The following is a 23,908-nucleotide window of genomic DNA, read 5'->3' as shown; positions in this document are numbered from 1 at the left end:
TTTTAAAAATTATCCTCTCAGAAACCTCCAGAATAAGTTTTACTTAATGGAGGACAGATACTGGTTTTCATGAATTATGGTATAGTCATTTTAACATACCATTGAGTCTCAAGACTTGTTAATATATGCATTTCTAACCTTCCATAAAAAGAACCTCAAGAGTTTACCTTCGAACTAAGGATACTTCAGTAATGTGCCTTGTGTTTGAACTTTTCTATGATATCTGAACTTGAATTTTCTACTTTTTACCTTTTAAAAAAATTTTTTTAATTCCAGGATCAGTAAACACTTTTTTTCTCTATAGTTATTAAATTTAAACACGATGCTGCAGTCCTTCATTGTAGGACATGGATGGGACTGCCGACAAGCCCCCAGGATTGGGGGTGTGCACAGCCACAGAGCATAGTGCAGCAGGCCACTTTGAGTCATGCACCAATCCACTGCGATGTCTTCGTGGTGACACAGCAACAATTGCTGTCAACAGTGGTCGTTCACAGCCCTGCGGTCTGGCGGGCTTCCCCCAGACAACACGGAGCAGCTCCTGAATTCACTTGTGCAGATCACTTCCTAGAAAGCTTTCCTTGTCTTCTGATACTGAATGCATTGCAGTAGGGCCAACGTGATGTAGACAAGTTTGACAGCTGGGGAGTTACGGGGAAAAAACCAGAATCGATGTTGCCTATTAAAGGCGGTGATTGATGTTTCACTGGAATTAGCATTTTGCTAAACTGAACCAACATTTATTTGGGGCCTATTATAAGTTGGGCTCAGGGATGGGCGGGGGTATGGGGAAGTGAAGAAGTCTTATCTAAGCCCAGCCCATGTTTGAGAAGGAAAAAGTTGGGCCCTCGTTCACAAAGCTGTAGGCATTCTGGTGGACTTCCTGACATCACGCAATTTAGTTCCGTGGGTCAGGCTTGCTATGGCAGAATTCCCAGGTGTACCTCAGGCTTTTTTGTACAGATAAATCACCACAATGTGCCTCCTGTGTGCCTGTAAAATCCTCTTTTGCGAATAGCCAGGCCAGTTTGATCCTGCCACCGTTTCTGTAACTGAAGACTATTTAGAGACCTGGAGTTTATCTCTCAGCCTTCAGACCTGACTTCAGGTTGAATTGTGATCATTCAGCTTGGGGACAGTCCTGGGAATCAGAGATGTGGAACCCGTCTCCCTTCCCTTCCACTTTAGGCTCAATTCAAGCCTTTTGGATGATCAGTGTGAGAGGACCAGAGTTCACCCTCCTGTCCCTGCCTCTGGCCTATTTTTGTTCTTATCTTCCAAAATTAAGATTGGCCTCAGGAGCTGCAAAGTAGCATGTGGTTTTACTATAGAGAATTCTGAGAATAAAATATTTCTTGATAATCATTCGACACTCTCCGGTCCCCCAAATAGTAGGAGAGCCATCAAGGAGTTTTATTATTGATACTTTAGTTGGAGGTCTAATCCTGAGTTGCCAACAACTAACTAGGTCATGGATAAACATGAAATCAAATTTTTGCATATACTCATATGACTGAGTTTGCCCTTAGAGTAATTATTAGGCAAATTTTGCCTTCCTTATAATTGTAGAATTGACCAAGATCCTTCTTTTCACCTGTGAATGACTCAGAACTTGTTGCTGTCCCATTTCTGTCTCAGCCTCTGATTCCTCTACAGTAGCAGTTAAGGTAAAACAAAACCAACAACAAAAACAAATGAATTAAAAATAAAAACCCTGAAACAAGAACTTAACCCTTCAGAGAATCTGTAGTTGACAAGCAAAGCACAGGGAAGGATATTGGAAACTGGAGTAGTTAAGGGGAGCCTAGAGGACCTCTGGCCAACCTGTGGACCTATGGGTAGCTCCCTTTACACCCAAATGTTTGCTCTTTCCTCTTGCCTAAAACTGGTGAGCACATTTTTTTTCCTACTTTACTATACTACCTGAAATTCCTTCCATTTATTTGAGATAAAATCTGGTGTTTTTACAATGAAGATACATCTGTGGAGATTAAGGGACCACTAAACCATTCAAACAGTGAAGTGTAGTGTCTTTTTATCTATTAGTCTCTTTGGAATTTTTGAGATCTGCCCCTGGGGGGAGTAGGGGGCTGGAATGTGGAGCCTGTGGCTGTCTTGGCTCGGGAGGGAGGGTGGTGCCCGGTAGAGGAGGACGGCACATTTGATCTGTTTTGAAATTTTGCCTGGGACTCCAACAAGGTGAGAGACACCCTATTCTTCCTTCTATTTTTGGTTGCAATTCTTGACATTCAAACTTTCCTTTATTATTTTGGGGTGGGGAGAGGTTAGTATTGGCAAGTTACTCCTATTCTTGTCTGTGACTCAGGATGTGTGTGTGGATGTGTGTGTGTGTGTGTGTGTGTGTGTGTGTGTGTGTGTGTGTGTGTGTGTGTGTGTGTGTGTGTGTGACAGAATATGAGGATATAGAGTAAGTAAAACATGGTTTTGTTTTTCTTGTAAATTTCCAATAAGAGAAGATAGTTGCCATCCCACACTCCTTGCTGTCCGAGTCTTCTGAAAGACCCTGTATTGTTCACTCTCTTTATATGGTAGAACTTGTTTCAGTGTTTCAAGGGGCTTGTTCCATGGTTTATTTATTGTGGTGGTTGCTTACACAAAGGACAGATATGAGAGGCTCTGCCCTACAGCCTTTGTAATCTTCAATTAGCTGTAGGACCTTCTCACATGGTACAACCAGATATGCTGTGGGCCCCAGGGAAGGGAGTGAGCCGTGTGACTGCCTTCCTTCAAGAAACTGACAGGCTTCAGGAGCCCTTTGGAGGAGGGGAGGAGAAGGACTGGCCCCCTATCATCTCAAACTGGCTCCTGTCATTCAGGGGGTAGCTCCGAGAATGAGGGTAGACCAAGGTGACAAAAGGGCTAGGGAGGAGAGCTGGAGACCATGCTCATTCACACTTGAGCCTTCCTTTCTATATTTGTCTGTGAGTGACTGAAAGGTAGGACCTGCATTTGGTTCCTCCTCCATGCCTAGCTAGCACAGTACCTGACACCTGGTAGGCAGTCAGAAGGTGAATTCACTTACAAGCAACACAGGTCACCCATTGGACATAGCAAGTGGTAAAAGATTCCTTATTGAAAGGCCAAGCCCTTAGATTTCTGTGGGTGTGGATTTTGGAGTGTGTTTTCAGCTTCTGGGAAATCAACATGCTTGGGATTTAGACTTGGATAACCCGAACTGCTGGACTCTTGCCTTGCTGTGCTTCTTGGGGCTTATTACTTATTCTAATATAGTTTCAGTTTCTTCACTTGTTAAATGAGAATAACGCTTCACAGGGTAAATGTGAAGAGAAAGTAAAGGTATGTGTGTTAGACTACATGGTGAGTTAGGAGGTGCAGTGCGAAGGAGAGGCTTATTTTGTGTGCCAGCTTTGGTGAAAGGCGGTTGAATCCAGTCATTTAGACCCTGCTGCAGGACGTCTTTCTTCTTTCATTGTTGAGGTTAAGCATCCAGAGCATTAGAGGATACTTGTTCCCCAGGTCACTTTCACAGTCATTGTTGTGACATTTCCTGAAGAGTGTAACTGTTCTTTAAAATGAAGGGAAGGGGAAAAAACCTTTTCTTTATTAAAAAGGAGTTGGATTAATAGAGTTAGGAATAAAACAGCAGCCTACAATTTACTTGATAATTCAGAGAAGGGTATCACGTATTTTGGAATTTAGCTAAGAGTGCTTCTGTCCAGAAGTTTCCTGAGATGTGGATCACAGAGGAAAGATAACTGAGGGGCATCCAAGAAATGCTCAGAACAATCACACAATTGTTTTAGTATTAGTTTGTAATGAATTTATCCTGTGTGAGAAAAACCGTTTTATATGTTGGTATTTGGCAGATTGCTCAGAGAGAGCAGCGCTGTCCGATAGGAATGTAACACAAGCTACGTGCGTAATTTTAAATTTTCTAGTAGCTATGCTAAAAAAAAGTTAAACAGGTGAAGTTAATAATTTCAATAATATTTTGTTTAACTCAATACATTCAAAATATTATTTCTACATGCAGTTAATTTTTTAAAAATTATTTATGATGTTTATTTTAATTTCTTTTTTTTGGTATTAAGTTAACTGAGTGTGTATTTTACACTTACAGCACATCCCAGTTTGAGACTAGCCACATTTCAAGTGCTCAGTTGCCACATGTGATTGGTGACTACTGCTTCAGACAGGCAGTTTTAGAGTATGAAGTAGGGTGCCTTTTAACTCTTTCACCTTTTTGCTAGGAGGCATGTTGAACACTTTAAGCCATTATCATTTGCATAATAAGTGATTGTTAGTATCATTAGGCCATTCATTGCTTAAGCCATTCGAGATTATTAGTATCATTTTTATTCTGAAGAAATTATTTTCTTAGTATCATGAGCATTGATTATAGACTATGAAAAAATTTTTTTTTCTTTTGTGAAATGGTTAATACTGATTTTGAAAAAAAGAAAAACAAATCTGAGAGCTGTCTGACAACGTAAGTATACTACATTGTTGAATCCTCACAAGAACTCCATGATGTAGATATTATTATTTACATTTTAGCTAGGAACAATTTGAACTCAGAGAAGTCAGATAAATTACCTAAGGTCACTCACACAGGTAAGGAGTGACAGTGCCAGGACTTGCCCCAACTGTTGCCTGCCTCCTGACACCTTGCTATTCATCACCACATCTAACCATCTTCCCAGGGGTCTAAGTTCATGTGGCTGTTGTGGTGAAGAGAGGGAAGAACAACAGTTAACTGTTTATAATTATATTTACTTCTGCAGGAATAATGTCTTAATGAACATGACAATTTCAGCATCATAACTAATGACCGTTGGAAAAATACATTTTTCTAGTGCAGCGAGGCTCCCAGGTTTATTTTTCCTTTATGACAAACAAAATTCATCATTTATACCAATTACCAGAACAACTCCTAATTTTTAGCAAATGGCTGGGGAAGAGTACCCGCCCTCCTGATTAAACTACCTGCTAACCTCCTGCAATTGTAAAAGGCTTAGCAAGGCTTATGATCAAAAGGTTCAAAGTTCTCTACTTGATCATCTGGAAATGGGTCTGTGCTACAATAAAAGAAAAATAATGCCATAAGCTCAAGATATAGGGCTAGAACAAGAGTTTTTCTTTTTTTTTTCTTGACTATTTCTAAATATTGTTGTAAATGCATTTTAGTTTTACATTGCTTTTCTTTTATTGGAACTTATCTTTTAATTCTTCCCATTCTTAATTTATTTTCTGAAGTGCTTTCCAAATACCCTTCCTATCTTTCCATCCATTCTCACTTTTTTCTTTCTTTTTTCTTCTTTTTGCCTGGGAAGAGTGTTGGGAACAAATGGATAAATATATCTTTTTTTGGTACATATTTCGACTCTTTTATAGTTTGCTTTCCTTAGGGGTTTCCTGTTTTTTTAAAAGGCTTTTTAAACCTATTCCTTAATTTTCTTCTTCCCACACTTGACCTCAATTGTACTATTTTACTATTTTTTATTTCTCTTGTCATTGTCACTCGTAATTGCATCTATTTTTTCTGCCTTCCATGCACCTTCTTTGTTTGTTTTTTTTTTTTTCTGTTTTGCTTTTCTCTCTCTTTTTTATCCTGCCTTCCTCTTCTTTTGTAAAAATTGCATTTTACTATAAAAACCATAATTGTTTAGATTGATCAAATTCTAGTAAGAAGGTGAATTTTTCCAGGGGTTAAATATAACCTGTTGATGACATTCTTCAGTATCTCATATATTTGTGCTTCAGAGCAAATCCTATTATCATATATATTCCTGGCTAATATTGTTCTATTATATTTTTTAGCATCACCATCACTTTCTATTTTTATATTTTTTAAACATTGTTTTATTTTTATAAATGGCCTCAAAGTTATTTATTTATTTATTTTTAAAGTAGGAAGTAGGTGATGACTATGTGGGGGGGTGGTGTTTGCTTTTTGATTGTGAGGAGTTATTGCTGTCATATCAGCTAACAATTGCTTCCTTGCAATCACTGAACTAAAATGTTTAAGAAGTATTTCTGTAGTAGTTGCAAAACATAATTTCCTACCTGTTATAGATCCCTGTGCTTTCATGCTATATTCCATGTCTAACCGATTGAACTGTTAATATTATTTTTAAAAATTAATATGGTCTTAAGTTTTATCAGTTGATTGTAAACTTGAGAAAGATTTATGGTTCCTAAGTAATGGACACATGATAGCTTATGGAGCAAGTGGATTCATTTAAAGGTCTTATCTGTGATTCCCAGATGTGTGACACTCTGATATTGACATTAGGAACCACAGATGAATTTTCAGCATCGAAACTTATGTACACACAGGTATTAGCTTATGGCACGCTGACTGCATGGCCCTGTGTGTGCATAAGCTTCAATCATTAAAAGTAGAAACCAGCCTGCTTCCTTGGACAAAGATTGTATATGAGTATGTAGGAGTTAAAGAGTCTAATGGGGGCTATTCCCTGCTGGTAAGGACTTTCATGAATGCATCCTATTAAAATGCTGTTATGCTTGTTTAGGAAGATTTTATAATGCCTTCAACTAAATTGAGGGCAGGAGCCATATCAGACTTGTTCTCACTTGTATCCCTGGAGCCATGGGTGATACCTGGTACATAGTAGGTAGTTCAATGAATAAATGAAGGATAAATGAATGATGGCAGAGATAATGAAATGGTCACAATAAAAGAAAATATATTTTGTTAAGGCATCATGTGGCCAGGCTAAATCCTCTTCATTATCCGAAAAGTCAGTCTGCTTCACCCTTGCCTCATATTTTCCATAAATCTATGCCATGGATAGTGTATTTGCTGTAGACAATAATATTGCTTTGTTGTTCTCAAGAGTAAAACATTGAGTCAATAGCTGTCCCAGGTATGGTATGGTGTGACTTGTTAGACTGTTGTGCAGTCTTAATAATAATTACTATGATCTTTAATGATAACAATTCTTAATGAGTATTATTACTGTTAATAATGATTATATTTAATAATTACACCCAATACTTATTATATTTAATAATAATAATTAGCACATGGGAACCAGTTGCACCATTGTATTATCTTTAGAACAAAAACCTAAATCTGTGACCCAGTAGTTTGCAGAGTATCCGCTCCCACCTTCTGCTTTCAAGATCAGAGTGAGTCAGGAGGCTTCTTAGGGTTGGGGTGTCAGGGAGGGTCTTCTGGAAAAACTCCTATGCATTCCATGTGTCAGGGTCCATAGTCCCATGTAGTCATTTTACACAGAGGTTTTATTTCTATTGTAAAGTGACTTCACCATGACTATCTGACCCTTCGCCTCCCCCATCTCTCTGCGTGCCCACCCATCCTTCATAACTTTTGATTTTTCTTGCACAAAGAAAAGACCCAGAGCAGACCTTTATTCTATAACATACTAATTTGTGTGAGTCCATGTTTATTATTCATATGCTGGTAAAACTTTGATCTTCTTCTCCCTTGGCTATGTTTAGATTTAAATGCCTGTATGATTATTTGAAAATAAAAAACAGCTTAAAAAATCTTTGGTGAATTAAACATTTTTTAGCTTTTCACACTTTGATACAAAGCAGAGAAATATTTCAGTGACAACAGATTTCAACAGATTTTCAACTAGACTAATTTGCTTTATTCTGTAGGATAGTTCACTTCTTTTCTCTGAAAACACAAGAAAAGATAACTGCCTTTCTAATGGTAACTGGTATAAAATAATAATTTTAAGGAGACAAAGTTTTGTATTTGGATGTATATTTTGACCTAAGATAAGCGTTAGTTAAGACTTTCATGATCAGGTTATTTTCAGGCTAGTCGATGACTTATTTACCAGGATTTAAAAAAAAAAAAAATACAAGAGAGACTTCTTTTAAATTCCTGTTGACTTTCTTGTACATATTCACATAATGACTTAGGCCCTGAAATCAAACATGCCTCCCTACTAAGTAAATTACAACTGGAGGCTTTGAAATACATTTCTAGACAAAAGCAGATCTGATCTGAAATACTAGTGCTGATTAACAGTTAATGATGAAAGTGTAGACATTAAAGATTACAGTGTCTGTAAGGTCACCTTAACCTCACCTATGTGCTGGGACATCTCAGATTGGTGCATTCCACCTTCTAATGACAAGAATCTGAGGACTTCTGCCACTGCCCTAGACAATTCTGTTGTAGTCTGATAGTAATAATAGAAGGGAAAATGCCCACAGCCCATACAACTAAGAGGCTTGTTTAAACTGCTGTTGATCACAGATGAATGGCATTTATAACTGTCTCTTCCCTTCTCATTGTATTGACTGAGATTTGCTTTGTAATGTTTGTTTTGCTCTTGGATTTTGTCCCTCCAGGTTTGATGATTCCTGTCTTTTGTGTGGTGGAGCAGTTGGACGGCTCTCTTGAATATGACAACAGAGAAGAACATGCTGAGTTTGTTCTGGTGCGAAAAGATGTGCTTTTTAGCCAGCTGGTGGAGACCGCGCTCCTGGCCCTGGGGTATTCCCACAGCTCCGCAGCTCAGGCCCAAGGTATTAATGTATCTCCCTTCTCCTCCTGAGCCTCCTGTGTGTCATGATTTGAGGAAGAATATTTTCCCTGAAATAGTTCTCCAGACAGGGGTTGAAGGAGAATTGTCAGATTTAGCATCTTCCCACAACAGTGAGCAGCAGAATATTTCTTGTAGAGTGTCTTGCTCTCTTGTTGTTTGGGGAATCATTTGACTAGTACCTTTAGAGACACCAAAATTAGCTTGTATTTCAAAGTGATCATTGTAGATTTTTACATTTATAACTGTTATTTCTTCTAAGTCAGCAAATTGGTATTCCCAGGGCCAATGCTGAGATGTGACTCCTAACTTTTCCAAACTTTAATACATGATTTATAAGCTTTTGTTTTCTAAATTTATTTATTGCTTTGGGCCTATGGCTTCCACACTTTATGATCAGCTTTAAATTAAACAGAAAGAAATGGACGCATCTTACCCTTTTATATCTTTGAAAACCGTTCTGTAGTTTTGATGTGGTTCATTTATTTAAGAAAAAAGTCTGTCTTTGTGATCAATTCCATATACCTATTTAATTAAATATTAAAATTGCCTCATTATTTCAGCATGTATTGTACAATGCTGGGAAGCCCATTGTGAGCACCTGATGTTTCATTCTGAAGCATAACACATTGTTCTTTCATGCCAAAGAATGGACAAAACAATAACAAAAATACCTCCTATAGAGAGTGATGTTAAAACACCAAGGTCAAGGATTCAGATCCCCTTACTGGCCAGCATCCAAAAAATAAAAGTAAAGTAAATATCCCTCAAACCTTGAATAATTAAAAAAATTGACCCAATGGAATTATTATCCTTGTTTTTCAGCTCAAGTTATTGAATTGTATAGTTTATGATTACGGTTATGGTTATAACTTAAGGAGAGAAATATGTAAGTAACTTCCAGGTTTTGTTTTATATATTAATTTCCTATATTACTTTTTTTTACTTAGTGTTTGCATATATGCCAAGGACTTTTGCTATTTTTTAATGAGTTCTTCTTCATATCATTCCTAAGACCTATTAGTAAGAGCCTCATTTATTCTTATAAGCAAATTATGAGATCTTAAGCATTTATAGAAAGCTACAAATATGATGACCAAGGACATAGGATTTAAATTCCCAAGTTCTTGAGTCTGATTCTGTAAGTAGATCATTGCTTTTTAAAAAATATTTTAAGAATTTAAACGATGACTTAATTCTACTAAGAAGCAAACCAAGGGTCAAGTATTACCCCAGGGCAGGTAGTACCTTATGGGTTATTGTGAGTCCAAGTGCAGTCTGAATCTCAGTGCTTGACCAGTTCGGGTACAGTGACATAGCTGAATCAGAGTCCAGTGCTTTCAAAGTGGCGTGGTAAAGGATTCATTTCCTTTGTCTGATGACTTTACTTCTTGTTTGAGGGATTCAGGATTTGATCCCAGGCAAATTGCATACCAGGCACCATTGCTTTTATTTCATGCTCTGTGCCTAAATGAAATAAAAGAATCCCCTCCCATCTCCCCATAAACTTTTCATGCCATTTTAGGGATATTTTTCTCTGAATGTAAAGGTCATTGTATCCCACTGTTTGCATCCTGGTGTGCCAGCTTCCTGTTTGACAGGGCTATCCATCTCAGTTAGCACGGCTGCTCAACGCGTCGTGATCTCACATGTGGAACACAGAGCACTAAGTGGCCAAGATTTGATTCTTGGCACATGCTGAAGGAAGGGGCTCTCAGGAAATTTGCACTAGGGAGCCACACCGTTCCTTTCAGTGATGTGGACTGAGAGTTCTACTTACCAAGGTGTAATATATACTAGCAATAAATACCATCTACAGTGGAGAGTTAAACAGTTCCCCTGAATAAAGTCAAAAGCGATTATTTGATTCCTCAAAGTTTTTGAAAATTAAGGTTAAAAAATACTAATATTACACTTTTTAAAGTTGAATCAACATTCTGAACGTGCTCTAGATCACAGGTATACTTTATTTTGTACGTAAGCAAGGGTTTTATCACTGGGTCCTTTACTGTAATCTCATAGAAGAAAAAAAAAATCACAGTTTATTTTGTTTTAAATTAGGCTGCTGATCTGTTTTGGGTAAATGGAAAAACATAGAATTGTTTATTTTGAAATGAATGCATTAGGTCCTTGTTGTCATTCAGATCATTAAAAGTGTGCAGTTTGCTGTATGTTTATGATAGACCAAACAGCATGCATAATAAGACAGGTCCTTCATGTGCCGGACAAAAAGGAAAGAGAAAGGTAGAAGATGAGGTAGAACAAAATATGACTAGTTGATGATTAAATACATGGAGTTTTATGGGTGTAGTTTTCTTTCTTATTTGGTTTTGGTTTTGTTTCTTTGTTTAGTGTTTATGTAATTCCCCCAATATAGGGGCATCACTGGGGGACCTCCTGGCAAATTCATTTGCAGCAGAGAAACTGTGTGTTCTTGAATCTGTCCTTCCTATGCTGGAAAAGATGAGCAGAACTAAACTGCAAGGATAGCAGGTTGCTTGAGCCTATTTTAAAAAATTGAGGTTCTGGAAACATGATTTTTCATTTTGACGTGACCAGAAAAGAGTTTCAGTAACTGAATTGCAAGAGTATTTCAGATTGCCTGTAAAAGAGAAAATACATTAGCAATGTCATTATTTTGAAATGGTGCTCAAGTCTCAATGACAAGGCAGTGGACCTGTGCTCTTATAAGCATGGGTTAGTAGATTTCTTTTTCTGAGAGGGTATTCCTTCCAGGTGAGCTGAAGAAATTTTATTAAGAATATTTGCTTCTAAAGGATAATAGAAATCTAAAAATAAAAGGAAGCTCAGGAATTCCTCTCCACTCCCCTTATTAGCAGTAACCTTTATTTGAAGGCCAGATATTAGGACCCGAGAGAGAATAAGGGCACAGAATGCTGTCATAAATCATGGGAACTGTGTTTCTAGTTGACCCATACTCTCCATTTCCCAATACACACACCACTAACTCTGATTTTCAAGGATATGAGATACAGTATTCATCAGACCTGCTGTTTTGCATATGCAAGAAGCCAAAAGCTGGCAGGCTTTTTGTTTTTCCCAGAATAGGTAGACTAGGGTCTAATGAATGGCAGGAACTTTTTAACACTGTACAATGGACTGTGAGTTCGTGACTGTGAATCCAAAGTCTTAGAGTTTTTTGGAAAAGAGGTGTTAACCCAGGGTACTACTGCTATTTGGGGAGCATCAGATATCCCCCGTCCCCCCCCCCCCGCACTGAAACTCACCACTCCCTTTCTTCTTTCTTCTTTCCTTTTCATCCTTTCAATTCTGCCCCATAAGCCTTTTGATATTAGCCTTGGGTCTCTCCATACTGTGCAGAGAGTTCTTTAGCTCACTGATTAAGTAGCTGTTCATACTTGCCAACTTGGATGGTAGACTTTGGGAGGCAGCTATGATGGCAAAGAGATGCCTCACAGTGCGTATTTGATGTAATTCATGAGTAGACATTTGATCTCTCCTCTGCTTTCTGTAAATTTTTAAATGTTTTAAAATTTATTTTTGACCAGAGAATTTTATTTAAAGATGAACATGCTGAGCAATAAATAAGCAAAAATTTCTTTTCTAACTGGGTGTTTTGGGAGTTGAAATTATGGATTCAAGAAGGAGGTACATGAAGCATCATTATTTCTTATTTGTGTTGAAGTATTGCATTGATACAGTCATTTTAAATGGTATTTTTAAAAAGTGACACAGAAAAATATATTTAATAAATGTTGCACGAATCAAGCAGGGTGGCAAATACCTTCTCAATTATATAAAATTCCACATTATATGCATACAAGAAAAACAAAGGAAATATATTAACACGTCAATAGGGTGGGTGGTGGGATTATGTGGGATTTTCTTCTTTTTCTAATTAGAAAAAAATATGTTAAGTATGAGATTCTACTTCCTCTGTGAATTCGTCACTGAATAAGTGGGACGTTGTTGTCTACCTTATTTCCCAGTCTTTGATAAGCAGTTCACTTTGTGCCTAATTTATCCGTAAGTGTGAAAATTTATACATGATACAGATGCATTTCTGTTGTTTTTTTGGTGAAAGATTAAACAAAAGAAATAATAAGTCATTAATGTGCTTCTGTGATGTATAAAACAAGGGATTTCTTAGAATTTTAATAGTGCTAGGTAACAATGTTGGGCACTATTCTAAGAGATTTACATGCATTGACTCATTTAATTCTCACAACAGCCATTTGAAGTGTATTATTGTATGTTTCCCATTTCAGAGAAGAGGGAACTGAGACAAAGAAAGAGAGGGAACAACTATCCCAGGGGCACAGGCTGGTGGTTGGGCAAGCTGAGGTCTGAAGCCCATTGATCCACCTCCAGAGTCAGGGGTCCTTTATCACACAGGCTGTCCTGTGATGGACCTGATAGCTGGCAGTTTAGAGTTGGGGTAGGAACGAATTCTTACTTAATATTTGCTCTTTACTTTTTGACATAAACCCTAAAAGGCAGTACTTTTTGGATTGGGTATGTACTAAATACATGATGATTATATATATCAGATAATGATAATATTATATATATTTCATTTTCTTGATGAAATATGTAGAGATACCTTTTCCAGGTAACTGAGACAGACTTCATTAAAAACAAATGAAAAACCAAACCTCACAGAATTGTTGTCTATTGAAGCCAAGTTCTAAACCTAAATAAGTGGTCCTATAGTAGGCTGAGTAATTCAAATGTATGGTTCTTATGAGGCCAAAATGAGTCCTGATATAAAACTAAAGCATATTCCTTAGCAATTATGACCTTTAAATTAATTAATTCGGTAGTATTAAATGCCTGCCATGTGTCAGTCACTTCTAGCTTTTGCAGGTAAAGAACTGGAAAGAACCCTGCTTTCATGGAGCTTACATTTTGTAGTTTAATCATGCATGAAAAGTTTAGTGTGTGAAGTTATAAGCTGATTTTGGACCATCTGAGCTCAGAAATATTGAATGCTGAAGTTCAGAGAAAATAAATGCATGTAAAATTTGTTTACAGGATTGGTACTAATTTATAACTAAATGTTCACCTTATTCCTGAAAAATGCTTAAGAGTTCCTCTTCCTCTTGTCAGCTTTTGGAAGTAGATGACAAGATGGGAAGTATGGGTTAAATTTTCTAGGAAGTCTTTGCTTCGTTTAATTACAGGAAAACTGTTTATTTGCCAGTTCTGTACATTGCTTTCTCCATTTCAGAATAGGCCTATCTTTGGCTTCGGTTTTTATTGGTGAAGCTTCTCTGCTCTCAGAAGGCTGTTTCTTCAGAACACAAGGGTGGCGCTTGTGGCTGACATTCAATGTTGGAAGAATGAACAAATGAACTTGAAGATATTATTTATTACCTTGGAGAAATATATATGTTTCTAAAAAGTGCCATTTAACTTTTTTTAATAATTAGATTTGAACTTACATACTGGAAAATATTTTGTTCTTTTATAAAAAGAGTAATACATTGCACAATGTGAGGCCCATAGGAATTCAGTAAATGTTTGTTGAATGAAAACTGTTTTTAAATTTCATTTTTACTAAACTTTATCCATGAAGAATTTTTTTTGCTTGCACATCACTGTGAAGTTGGCTCCCCTTCATGAATTAGCTGTTTTTATCAGAAGTGAAATATAAGGGCCAGCCCATGGCTCACTTGGCAGAGTGTGGTGCTGATAATACCAAGGCTGCAGGTTCAGATCCCTATATAGGAATGGCCGGTTGTCTCACTTTGGAAAGTGTGGTGCTGACAACACCAAGTCAAGGGTTAAGATCCCCTTACCGATCATCTTAAAAAAAAAAAAAATATATATATATAATTTGACTCCTATTGATCATCGATTGCTGTTTCTAGATCATTCTGTGTCAGCATTCCATAGTCTATGATGTTTTGGCTGTGTTCATGGGGATAGGACACTCCAATAATAACTTTTAGAATCATAAGATGTAGTTATTCAAAAGATACTTATGGGTTTGCTGGGATCCAAATTTTTCTGGTCAAAACACAGAAAAAGTATTTTGCCAGTGTTGATCTGGACCTCTTTTCTGTTTGTAGGCATTGTATGTAGGGGGAATAATTATAGTTAATGAACTAGAAACAATAACAAAAATAAATAGATAAAATAAAATATAAAACCAAAGTAATAAGGATATTTTAATAATAAAGGAATGGCTTTATTTAATATTTTGTATATTATTTATTTATTAATGATTATATGCTTTCCAGTGGACTAGCTCTTTACAATATACTATTAGGAAGATCTTTACATAGAAACTACTTTTAAGGTAAATTTCATCATTAGAAATGAATACCCCTTAAACTTAATGTGTTCAGTACTTGAAATGCTCTGTTCTTAAATTAATTCTCTAAAATGTGTTTATATGGAAACATGCAACATATACAAATTTGAGAGACTTGTGTATTAAATACTAATGAACTCCTCATCTAGGATCAGCACTTAGCAATTCATGGCCAGTCCTGTCTCATCTTTGTTTCTACTCACTTCTCATCCCTCCCCCCCAGATTATTTTATAGTGTATCCTAGAGTCACATTTTATCCCTAAGTATTTTACTAAAAATCACTAAAAGATAAAGGTTCTTTTGTTTTTATTTTATTTTATTTTTTTGGCAGCTGGTTGTTAAGGGGATCCGAACTCAATACTCTTTTAAAAACATAACTACAGTACCATTGTGCCTCCTAAAAAAACGTTAATTCTTTGATATCATGTAAAGGTTCAAATTTCCTAATTATTTTATAATTTTTTGTGTGTGTTAGTTTGTTCAAATCAGGAGCCATACAAATATGTAAATGCACTTGGTTGATGTGTCCCTTAAGTCTTTCTGCATATATAGGTTTTTTATCCTTTTAGGTTTTTAAAAATTATTTTCTATAACTTATATTTGCTGCTCTAATTCAGAATTGTTTTTGTTTGCTAAACCTAATGAAAACCCTGACCCTGTAAATTCCTTCAAATACTGTGGTTTCAGATAAATAATTAATAAGCTTAATCATAACCTTAGAAAGGAATTCAGAAATTCACTTTTTTTTTTTTTTTTTTGGTGGGAGAATGGTTAAAAAACACATATTGTCTGGAACGAGAGGTTTTTTATGCTCTGAAAGTTTGACATTTTTCCTACTGAAAATGTTTAAAATGATCTCTCATCTTGTCTTGCTTCCTCCATTTCTTTCTTTGGCTTCATCTGTCTCTTTTATTCAGTTTTCATTCTTTAATTAAACTCTCATGTTTGGGAGACTTTCAACTTTTTTTTTTTTTTTTTTAAAGGGCAGTGTTAAAAAAGGTGCATATTTAGAAATTTTAGGCCTTGAAGCAAACTTTTGACAAATAGGCTGCTTTTTTAAAAAGTCTGTGGCTCCTAAAAAGAGAGCTGAAAAAGCTACACAAAATTGCTGTTAACCATTTCTCGGCTCTCATTAGACCTGGATGGGCCAAAAAGAGCTAGATTGTGGGATGACACACTCTTTAACAGACCCCTCATATTCTCCCCTTCTCTGCTACATAAAATTAAATATTCATACATACGTGTGTGTGCACATATGTATGTTCACATGTACAACAGCAAAAACTGACACACTACATTCTAACTAAATGCCAAGGGAAAAATAAGGCTCACTTCATTTCCTTGTCCAATATACAGTTAAGATTGAATATCTAATATAAATGTTTATAGTTTTGTTTTCCTTATATTTGTTTCTGTTGTCGTAAATATATTATTTTAAGCATACAGATATGTAATTATCGCTCATATGAAGGTTAGCTGATGGAAATATTGTCTATCTGTAAGTTTGTAGAGGATGAGGACCCTATCCAACTTGATTTTGGGGATGCCTAACAGTTGAGTAGGTAGTGCTTGATAAAAATTGTTGAGGGAAAAAGTAAACAAAGCAAAACAAAACAAAACCAAAAAAAATCTGTTGAGGGCAGGGAATGAATAAGTGATCTCACTTCGCCTCTGACCTTGCAATTACTACGTGAAAACTAACTTAAAAAAATACTGCCAGTGGAAATAATTCATTGAAAAATTCTAGATCATTATTTCCTCCACAATGAAGGAAGTGTTTTGCAATGTTCTTAGTTATCCATTTTGTTTGGGGCAATTGGCCATGGTAGCAATTAGCTTTGGTGTATTTTTTAAACTTTTAAAAATCCTCTGGAGTTTAGGTGTTAATGCCCATAACTTGGAGGTACGATCATCCGAATTCTATGTTTTGGCATTCATGTAAAATGATCCAGGTTAAATAGACTGACCCACATAAATATACAACCTTTATTTAATAATTAAGGTATGTCCCATTAAAAGGTATAGCTTTGAGGGGTTATGAGTGTGAAACCCACAGCCTAAAATTGGTGATACTCTGATATAATATACAGTGTTTAATTTTCTTATTCTATTGCCTTCTAATGCATAATTGTCTTTTACTAATGTATAGATTTTAATGCAAGTATAGTTGTTTGCTGAAGACCTAGGTCTGTTTGTGCTTCAAGAAGATGCAGTACAGATTCCATTCAAGAAATTCATTTGGAAAAAGCACATTCGTTAAACACTTACAAATGCTTCAGTAGTGCTGTTACCTTTTAGATAGATCCTTTACATTTAAAGCTCTCCATTGATACAACTCTCAGTCTTGATGTTATACCATCATATTCTAACCGTAAATAAAGTCTATTTTGATGTCCGTGATGGATAGTAAAAATGACTTGACCATAGAGCATTTTGTAATATTAAAATGCTGTTTAAAAACTCTCAGCTTCCTTTTTTTCATTATAATTTAAGTTATAATCTTATAATTTTAGTTAATTCTTTGCAAAATTATGAAATTTCAGAATCTTAGGTCTTTCATTTCATATTTTAGTTTATATTTTACATTTATACTTTGTCCAGATTTTCTCAGATACAATGTTATTATTTTTTTGTTCTTATGGGATCCCAAATCCATAATAATTTATTCATCTGCATAGTGTCAGTAAATGGGCAATTTACTTATTACATATTTTGATAACTTGGCACATGAGTGGGACCCTGAGCTGTTAAAGGACCGTCTTCTTTCTGCAGTGTTACAGAGGAAAAGCTCAATGGTGGTTGTGGGAGGCAGGGGAGAAAAGTGAGCATTCAACTGACTGACTGGTCACTCAGGGGCACCGTAGTTTGGTTTCCTGGGTGCCAGATAGATTTCACATGACTGTGGTGAACATTTAAAACCCAGTGCTTTGAAATACAATGTTTTTTGATGGCAGCTTTGAGAGCTCTAAAGAGTCTTAAGTCAAGGCTCTAGAGCACATGACATTTGTTTGCTCAAAAGCAGTAATTGGCAAATTATTTGTGTGTCAATGAGCACAAAGGTTTTCCTCTTATCTGTCTGTCTCTTTTTGGTTTGAAGAAATAGCACTCAGGACAGAACAGCAAATCTGCGCTGCGATTTTACAAACTTGTTACTTAGGTTGAAAAAGATTGCTGCAGGCTACATGCAAATCAGACATGTAGCACCCCAGGTGTCCTCCTCAGCTTCCAGTTTGTGCTCGCTGGGCAGAGAGATACTTCCTACGTATTCTTTCTGTCAGTTTTGTAAATCAAAGAATCAGATGCTGGAAAGCTCATAGCACATTTCAAATCTCTGCCCTCAATGATTTGGCTGCACAAGCCTAATAATCTCTTAGATAAAAACCTGCCGTCATGGGAGCAGAGTTAAGAGGGCAGTCTGTTCTTGATAGAAAATTCTGACCTGTTTTATCAACTTCACAAGGTGGTTCTCTAGAATATACGCTCGAGAGCCAGGATAATAACAATTCTTAACGTCTTATTTTATTATTATGAATACCATAATTCCTTAAGGGAGTGGGGAGATTTATTTTAGAGGGGGCCTGTTTTAGATAATCTGCAGTGGAAGATACATCAGAGTTATTTGGAAAGAAAGAAAGCACTTTATTAAGATCTTCATTCTTCTGAGCACTATTGAAGATGGATGAGTTTTACTATTCCCATTTTGTGGACAGAAAAATAACAAAGAAATTTTTAAAGATCACTTCTTGATTCTCTGGTTCTCTAGCATAATATCATTTAATTAAGTCACGTAACAAATATTTATTGAGTGCCTGTTATGTGCCAGACATTGTTCTAGGTGTTGGGGACATAGTAAAGAAACAAATTTATAATGCCCCTGCCCTCAAGATACTTACATTCTTGTTATGCAGGGAAGATAGAAAATAAACAACTCACTATATAGCAAAATGTTAGGTAGGACCTGATATTATATCATACTTATGTTGACCCTGTTCTTTCCATCTTGTCTAGAACTAGAGTTTTAGCAAATTTAGACTTCTGGAAAATAGCTGCTTAAGCAGAACAAAATTTAAGGTTTTGAATGGGTTTTGAGGGTTAAAAATAAAATGATGTAAACACTTAACAGTTAAGTATCCATTTTCTGAAAAATTTACCTATGTGCACTAACTCATGTTTGGAATAGGATACATGTAGCATTGCTAGAATTAACTTATATTAAGCTATGGTTTAGTTTTTGTGAAGGAAACTGAAACTTTTACATAATAGACATGTTATGAATATATTTAATACAATTAGTTAATATTTATTGACTACTTCTTTTATGTACCAGGCACTGTTCTACGTGCTTAACACACATTAACTCATTCAATCCTTATAATAACCCTACTAAGTACATACTATTATCTACATTTTATCAGTGAGAAAAAAAGCTCACAGAGGTAAATAGCTTGATTGGCACCAAAAACTGGCAGCAGAGAATGTGTACTTAACTAATATCCGCTTCAGTGGCGTTATATTTCTAGTTTGTCACTTGAATCTAGGATTCAAACTAATAGTAACCATACTTTACAGATATAAACCAAGATTTTCATTTTAGAATTAGTAACTGAATGAGCTTATATATTTTTTAATTGAATGGATAACTTGTTCTGAGTTTAAATAACAGAATTGAACTTGCTATGTGGGATGGCATTTTCTAAGAACCTATTTTATTAGACCCCATTTTCATATATCTAAGCTGCTTATAAGCTTATAAAGTTTTCTATAGTTTTCTAATAATAATGTAATGTTTGTTAGTTATAGAAGAAAAAAAAAAGAAGTAGGAAGAATACAAAAATCCCCCATGGACCAATCACCTAGAGATAAATGTAGGGCTATTTCCCTTTGGTTATAGTTCTATGCATACTTTTACATAATTGAGATCATATGTTTGTAGTATTTTCACCTGTGGTTTTCACTTAACATTATAATATGTAATTTCCACATTCTTTATTATTGTTCCTAATGCTAAATAACAGTGAAGCTGTTGGTTTTGAAATAAAACGTTAAACATTTCTTTTGATTATCTGCAAGGATTTAGAAGTGTCAGTAAATTAGGAAGTGTTAAGGGCAGATACTGTACCCAGGACATGCAAGGCAATAAGAGTGATTTACTCTAGCATTTATGGGCAAATATAGTTATCCTTTGAAAATAAATTTCTTTTCATTTGGTTCATTGCAGGTGAAAGGCCAATTATTAAAAAAAAAATGTTGTTGGCATTGAAGAGCTTTCTTTCTTCTGCCTCATGGTGAAGAGTTAAGTTTTTTAATGTGGAAGAAGGGTAAAAAAGACATTGTGTCATTCAGGAAACTTTAGTTAATTGATTTCATGTTTTGTTTTTTGTAATAGTCTTGTTCTTACCCACATTTTGGTCTTTTTCCTTTTTAAAAAACGCATACACAGTATTGTGTGGGTTAGTTACTGAGTGCTTACTAGTTTCACAATGACAGTCCTGTGTTGATGTCCCTTGGCCGAGGAATTAAAAACTGATGACAATTTGTCTATTTGTTAGCCTTTGGATTTTGCTGTATATGCAGTAGGATGGAGATTTTATGGAGTCATTGGCAGAAACTCTTCAGGAAGGTTTTTCCTATGTTTGAATTGATTGAGGACAGCCCACTATTGGAGTTACGGAATTTGTCAAACAAATCATGAAAGCTTCCATGCTTGCGGGAGCAAACAAACCCTTTTTGTGGTTGTTTCTATGAAACCTCAGGTACTTTTGGGCATGGAAAAGGGATGAGCATCTCTCTGTCTTCCTTCTGCATTTTATAGTTCTAAGGTTGACCCAGCTTCTTTTCACAGTCTTCCCTGTAGCTTAGCAGGTATGAGATGGGCCTGATTAGAATTTAGATGCATTTGGCCACCTACACTGAACGTTTTTCTAACAGTGTTATTGGTTCTGTTTTGATCATCTCCCTTCTGTGTGCTTTTCTGGAGTCATTCAGCTCACACTGAGGTCTGTTCTCAGAGGTAGAGATCATTCTCTTTCCATGTGAGTATGTTGGTGGCCCCTGGATAGAGAGAGGTATTTGCTATCAATAAATAGGTGGGTTTTCAGCATTTTATACTCTTTATTTTTAAAATGTATTCATGTAACCAAAAATATCAATTTATATGAAAGAAGAGTTTTACTTATGAAACCAGTGTTTTATCATAAGTATACAAATCAGAGATATCTATGTAACATACTAAGTTATAATTTGCTATTATGTTCCTTTTTACTTGTAACCCCCATCGGATATTAAAAAGCACCCATCTGCAGTTGAAACTAATGCAATTAAGATCAACAATTGCTTTTCCTTCTTTCTTAGTAAGGGTGAATTTCCTGTTGTGACCAATGATAAGATTATGAATCTGTTTGAGTCTCTTAGCAGATATTAATTTAACTAGGCAAATTAAAAGGAATAGTCCCAACTCTGTTGTAAATCAGAGGAATTAAAATGCATGTGGGGGTGGCATGTTCTCCTAGGAGACCGAGGTGTCACTTAGTACTTAATAAGGGGTCCTGGCTGCATTGTCTTGAAGTTCACTAAAATAACCAATTTACCATCCAAACAAGGACCAATCAACAGGGTATTTTTCTCTTATCTCCCATTGAAATACCTTAGAAGTAGCCAGTAAGACATTGTCTTACTAGGTTTTCATGTGTTTGCTCCTTAAAAAAAAAAAAAAAAAAGTAGTGTAGGTATTGTTGCTGATTATAATGCTAACAAACACAGAGCTTATTGTGTGTCTGGCACTGTTCTGAGTGTGTTGTATATGTTAACTCATTTAATTCCCACAAACCTTGTGTGGCATAGGTATAATTATCTCCATTTTATAGCTGAGAAAACTGAGACACAGAGAAGTTAAGTGACTTACCCCAGGGCACACAGCAAGTAAATGGTAGAGCCAGGATCCAAATATTGAAACCCAGGTATTCTCCTTCTTGAGGCAGTGGTTGAACCACTACCTTCGTCTTTTCGGCATGATTAAGGCATTGTTGTGATAGTGGGTTTTTATTAAGAAGATAAATAAAATCCCGTATAAGGCCTGACCTAATATAACTAGACCAATTCATTAAAATGCTAAATATTTCTCCCTCTTTTTCCTTTATTTTTTTTCTTCAGGGGGTAGATTGGCAGGAAGGGAGAGAGAAAGAGAACTTCAAAGACATTACGAATGCATTCTGCTTAATCTGAAATATTTTGATGCTTCTGGAAAAGTGAGATGATTTAATTTCATATATAATTGCATGAGGAATTATAAATTATGTTCTCTAAAATACCTATGACACTAAACCACAAAATGAACAGATAAAACTGATTTGCTCTCTGACAAATCAAGATATATGGCATTGTTTTCATTACAAGTGCCGTTTGTGTGGATGAAGCAGCTACAATATGACACAAACCGTTCCCAGGCGGCACTGCTTTCGCACAGACATACTAAGGTGATTTATAATTCAGGCTAAAAATTTTTAAAACATGTTGTCAAGCAAAGCCCAGGTTGAACTTCTAAAGTCATGGAATGTGGGTATTTCTTTCTAATTGCCTTTGATTAGCATAAACTTACTCCTCAGAAGTAAGTTCTTTTATTCTGTGGGAAGAATTGGACATTTTCAGGAATTTTTAGGAAATTGTCTCTCTTTGTGAGTTTAGTAGTTTCCTGGAAGGTATGTGTTGACTTCTTCTGGGGGGCAATTTATTCATAGTAAGAATGAGTAAGAATTCTTCTTTCTTCCCACTGGGCTAAAAACAGAGTGTGTTCTAGGTCTCTGTGGTAGTGGAAGGTGAAAACTCAAAATTTGGATGTTGTGAGTTGAAGCACTTCTCAAAGGACCTGTGTCCCTAAGCTGCCACAGTCATTTGTTTGTCTTGAATTTAAAAAGAGCTTTGAAATGTGTGGAACCAAAATAGTTATGTTTGTAGTACTAGTGATTCTGGGAAAGCGAGGGTGTCGTCTTATGTGGGAGAGGGTTGATAGGGGTTGATTGCCGGTGGTGCTGGTCATTACATTGGTTTTTCAGCGTAGTGATGGATTTTTCACTGAACCTGCCAAAGTCACTTTACCTGATCCCCTTTGAGGTCCATGACATTGGATTTGTAATGAGTGGGCATGAACAAGAGCAAAGATCAGATCTTTGGGTCAAAAAGTAGAACAGGACTCCATAGGGTAGATCTTGGTCTATTTTGCATCAGATTCCAACTTGATGAATTCAGACATACAGAGGGCAATAGTCTATATAACTGGGACTTGTATTAGAAGCTTTATTTATTTATTTATTTTAGGTACATTTTCTATTATGTGTAACAAAAAGTTGGCTGAAAGTGCTTATCCAATTTAAGTGTAAGAATTTATTGAACAAACCAAATCAAACAAATAGTATTGTGCAGAATTGTAAGGATGTAGAAGGAAACCAGGTTAAGATTTGAAAGTAAATGTTACTGATAAAATTTTGTTGTTGTATATTAGCTTTTCTAACAAAATTTAATTTCTAATGTAACAGACATAAGTGGTTGAAAGCGAATTGACTTAACTAGTTTCTTTTCCTAAGGAATTGTTAGGAATTGTTCCTGGTGAACAATTGATCACAATGACTTAGCTTATTTAATGGTCAGATCAGCTGAGAGCTAACATGGTGTAATGGGCTCAGGTCTCCAATTCTATGTCCTCTACAATCTTGTTCTGATTGAGGTCAATGTAGTATAGTGTGGCGGTTAGGTGTTGTGGACTCTAGAGTCTGACTTCTGGGCGATCAATGTTGGTGCTACCACTTTCCAACTGTGTGACTCTCTGCCTCAGTTTCCTCATTTATAAAGTAGGGGTAATAATAATAATTCCTCCCTCTTGGGTTGTTAGGAAGATTAAATGAAATAATCCATGTAGAGTGCTTTATATTGCCCTTGACACAGTTGAAGGGCTGGATAATGTTAGTTGCTATTATGATTGCTATTGCTATTGTACTTTACAATGCAGAAGCCAGATATAATGTGTTAATTTCTTTTGTTTTCTGTAGCTTCAATTCGTATAGCCTCTCATTCTGAGAAACT

The 23,908-nt window shown here is 36.0% G+C and overlaps 1 protein-coding gene across 1 annotated transcript in view; it reads left to right on the top strand.

Annotated features, from left to right (window-relative positions):
* The window catches only part of SATB2 (SATB homeobox 2), a 182,538-nt gene that overhangs the window by 17,639 nt on the left and 140,991 nt on the right, over window positions 1–23,908 (top strand). The window contains exon 3 of the mRNA XM_063111484.1: window positions 8,341–8,517. Coding sequence (XP_062967554.1) covers window positions 8,341–8,517 — 177 coding nt within the window. The remainder of the gene's footprint in view (window positions 1–8,340; window positions 8,518–23,908) is intronic.

This window comes from Cynocephalus volans, chromosome 1 (assembly GCF_027409185.1).
Source record: "Cynocephalus volans isolate mCynVol1 chromosome 1, mCynVol1.pri, whole genome shotgun sequence".
In the NCBI taxonomy this organism is placed as follows: Eukaryota; Metazoa; Chordata; class Mammalia; order Dermoptera; family Cynocephalidae; genus Cynocephalus; species Cynocephalus volans.
The sequence above is the reverse complement of the archived record's forward strand: the minus strand, read 5'-3'. Positions and strand labels throughout refer to the sequence as shown.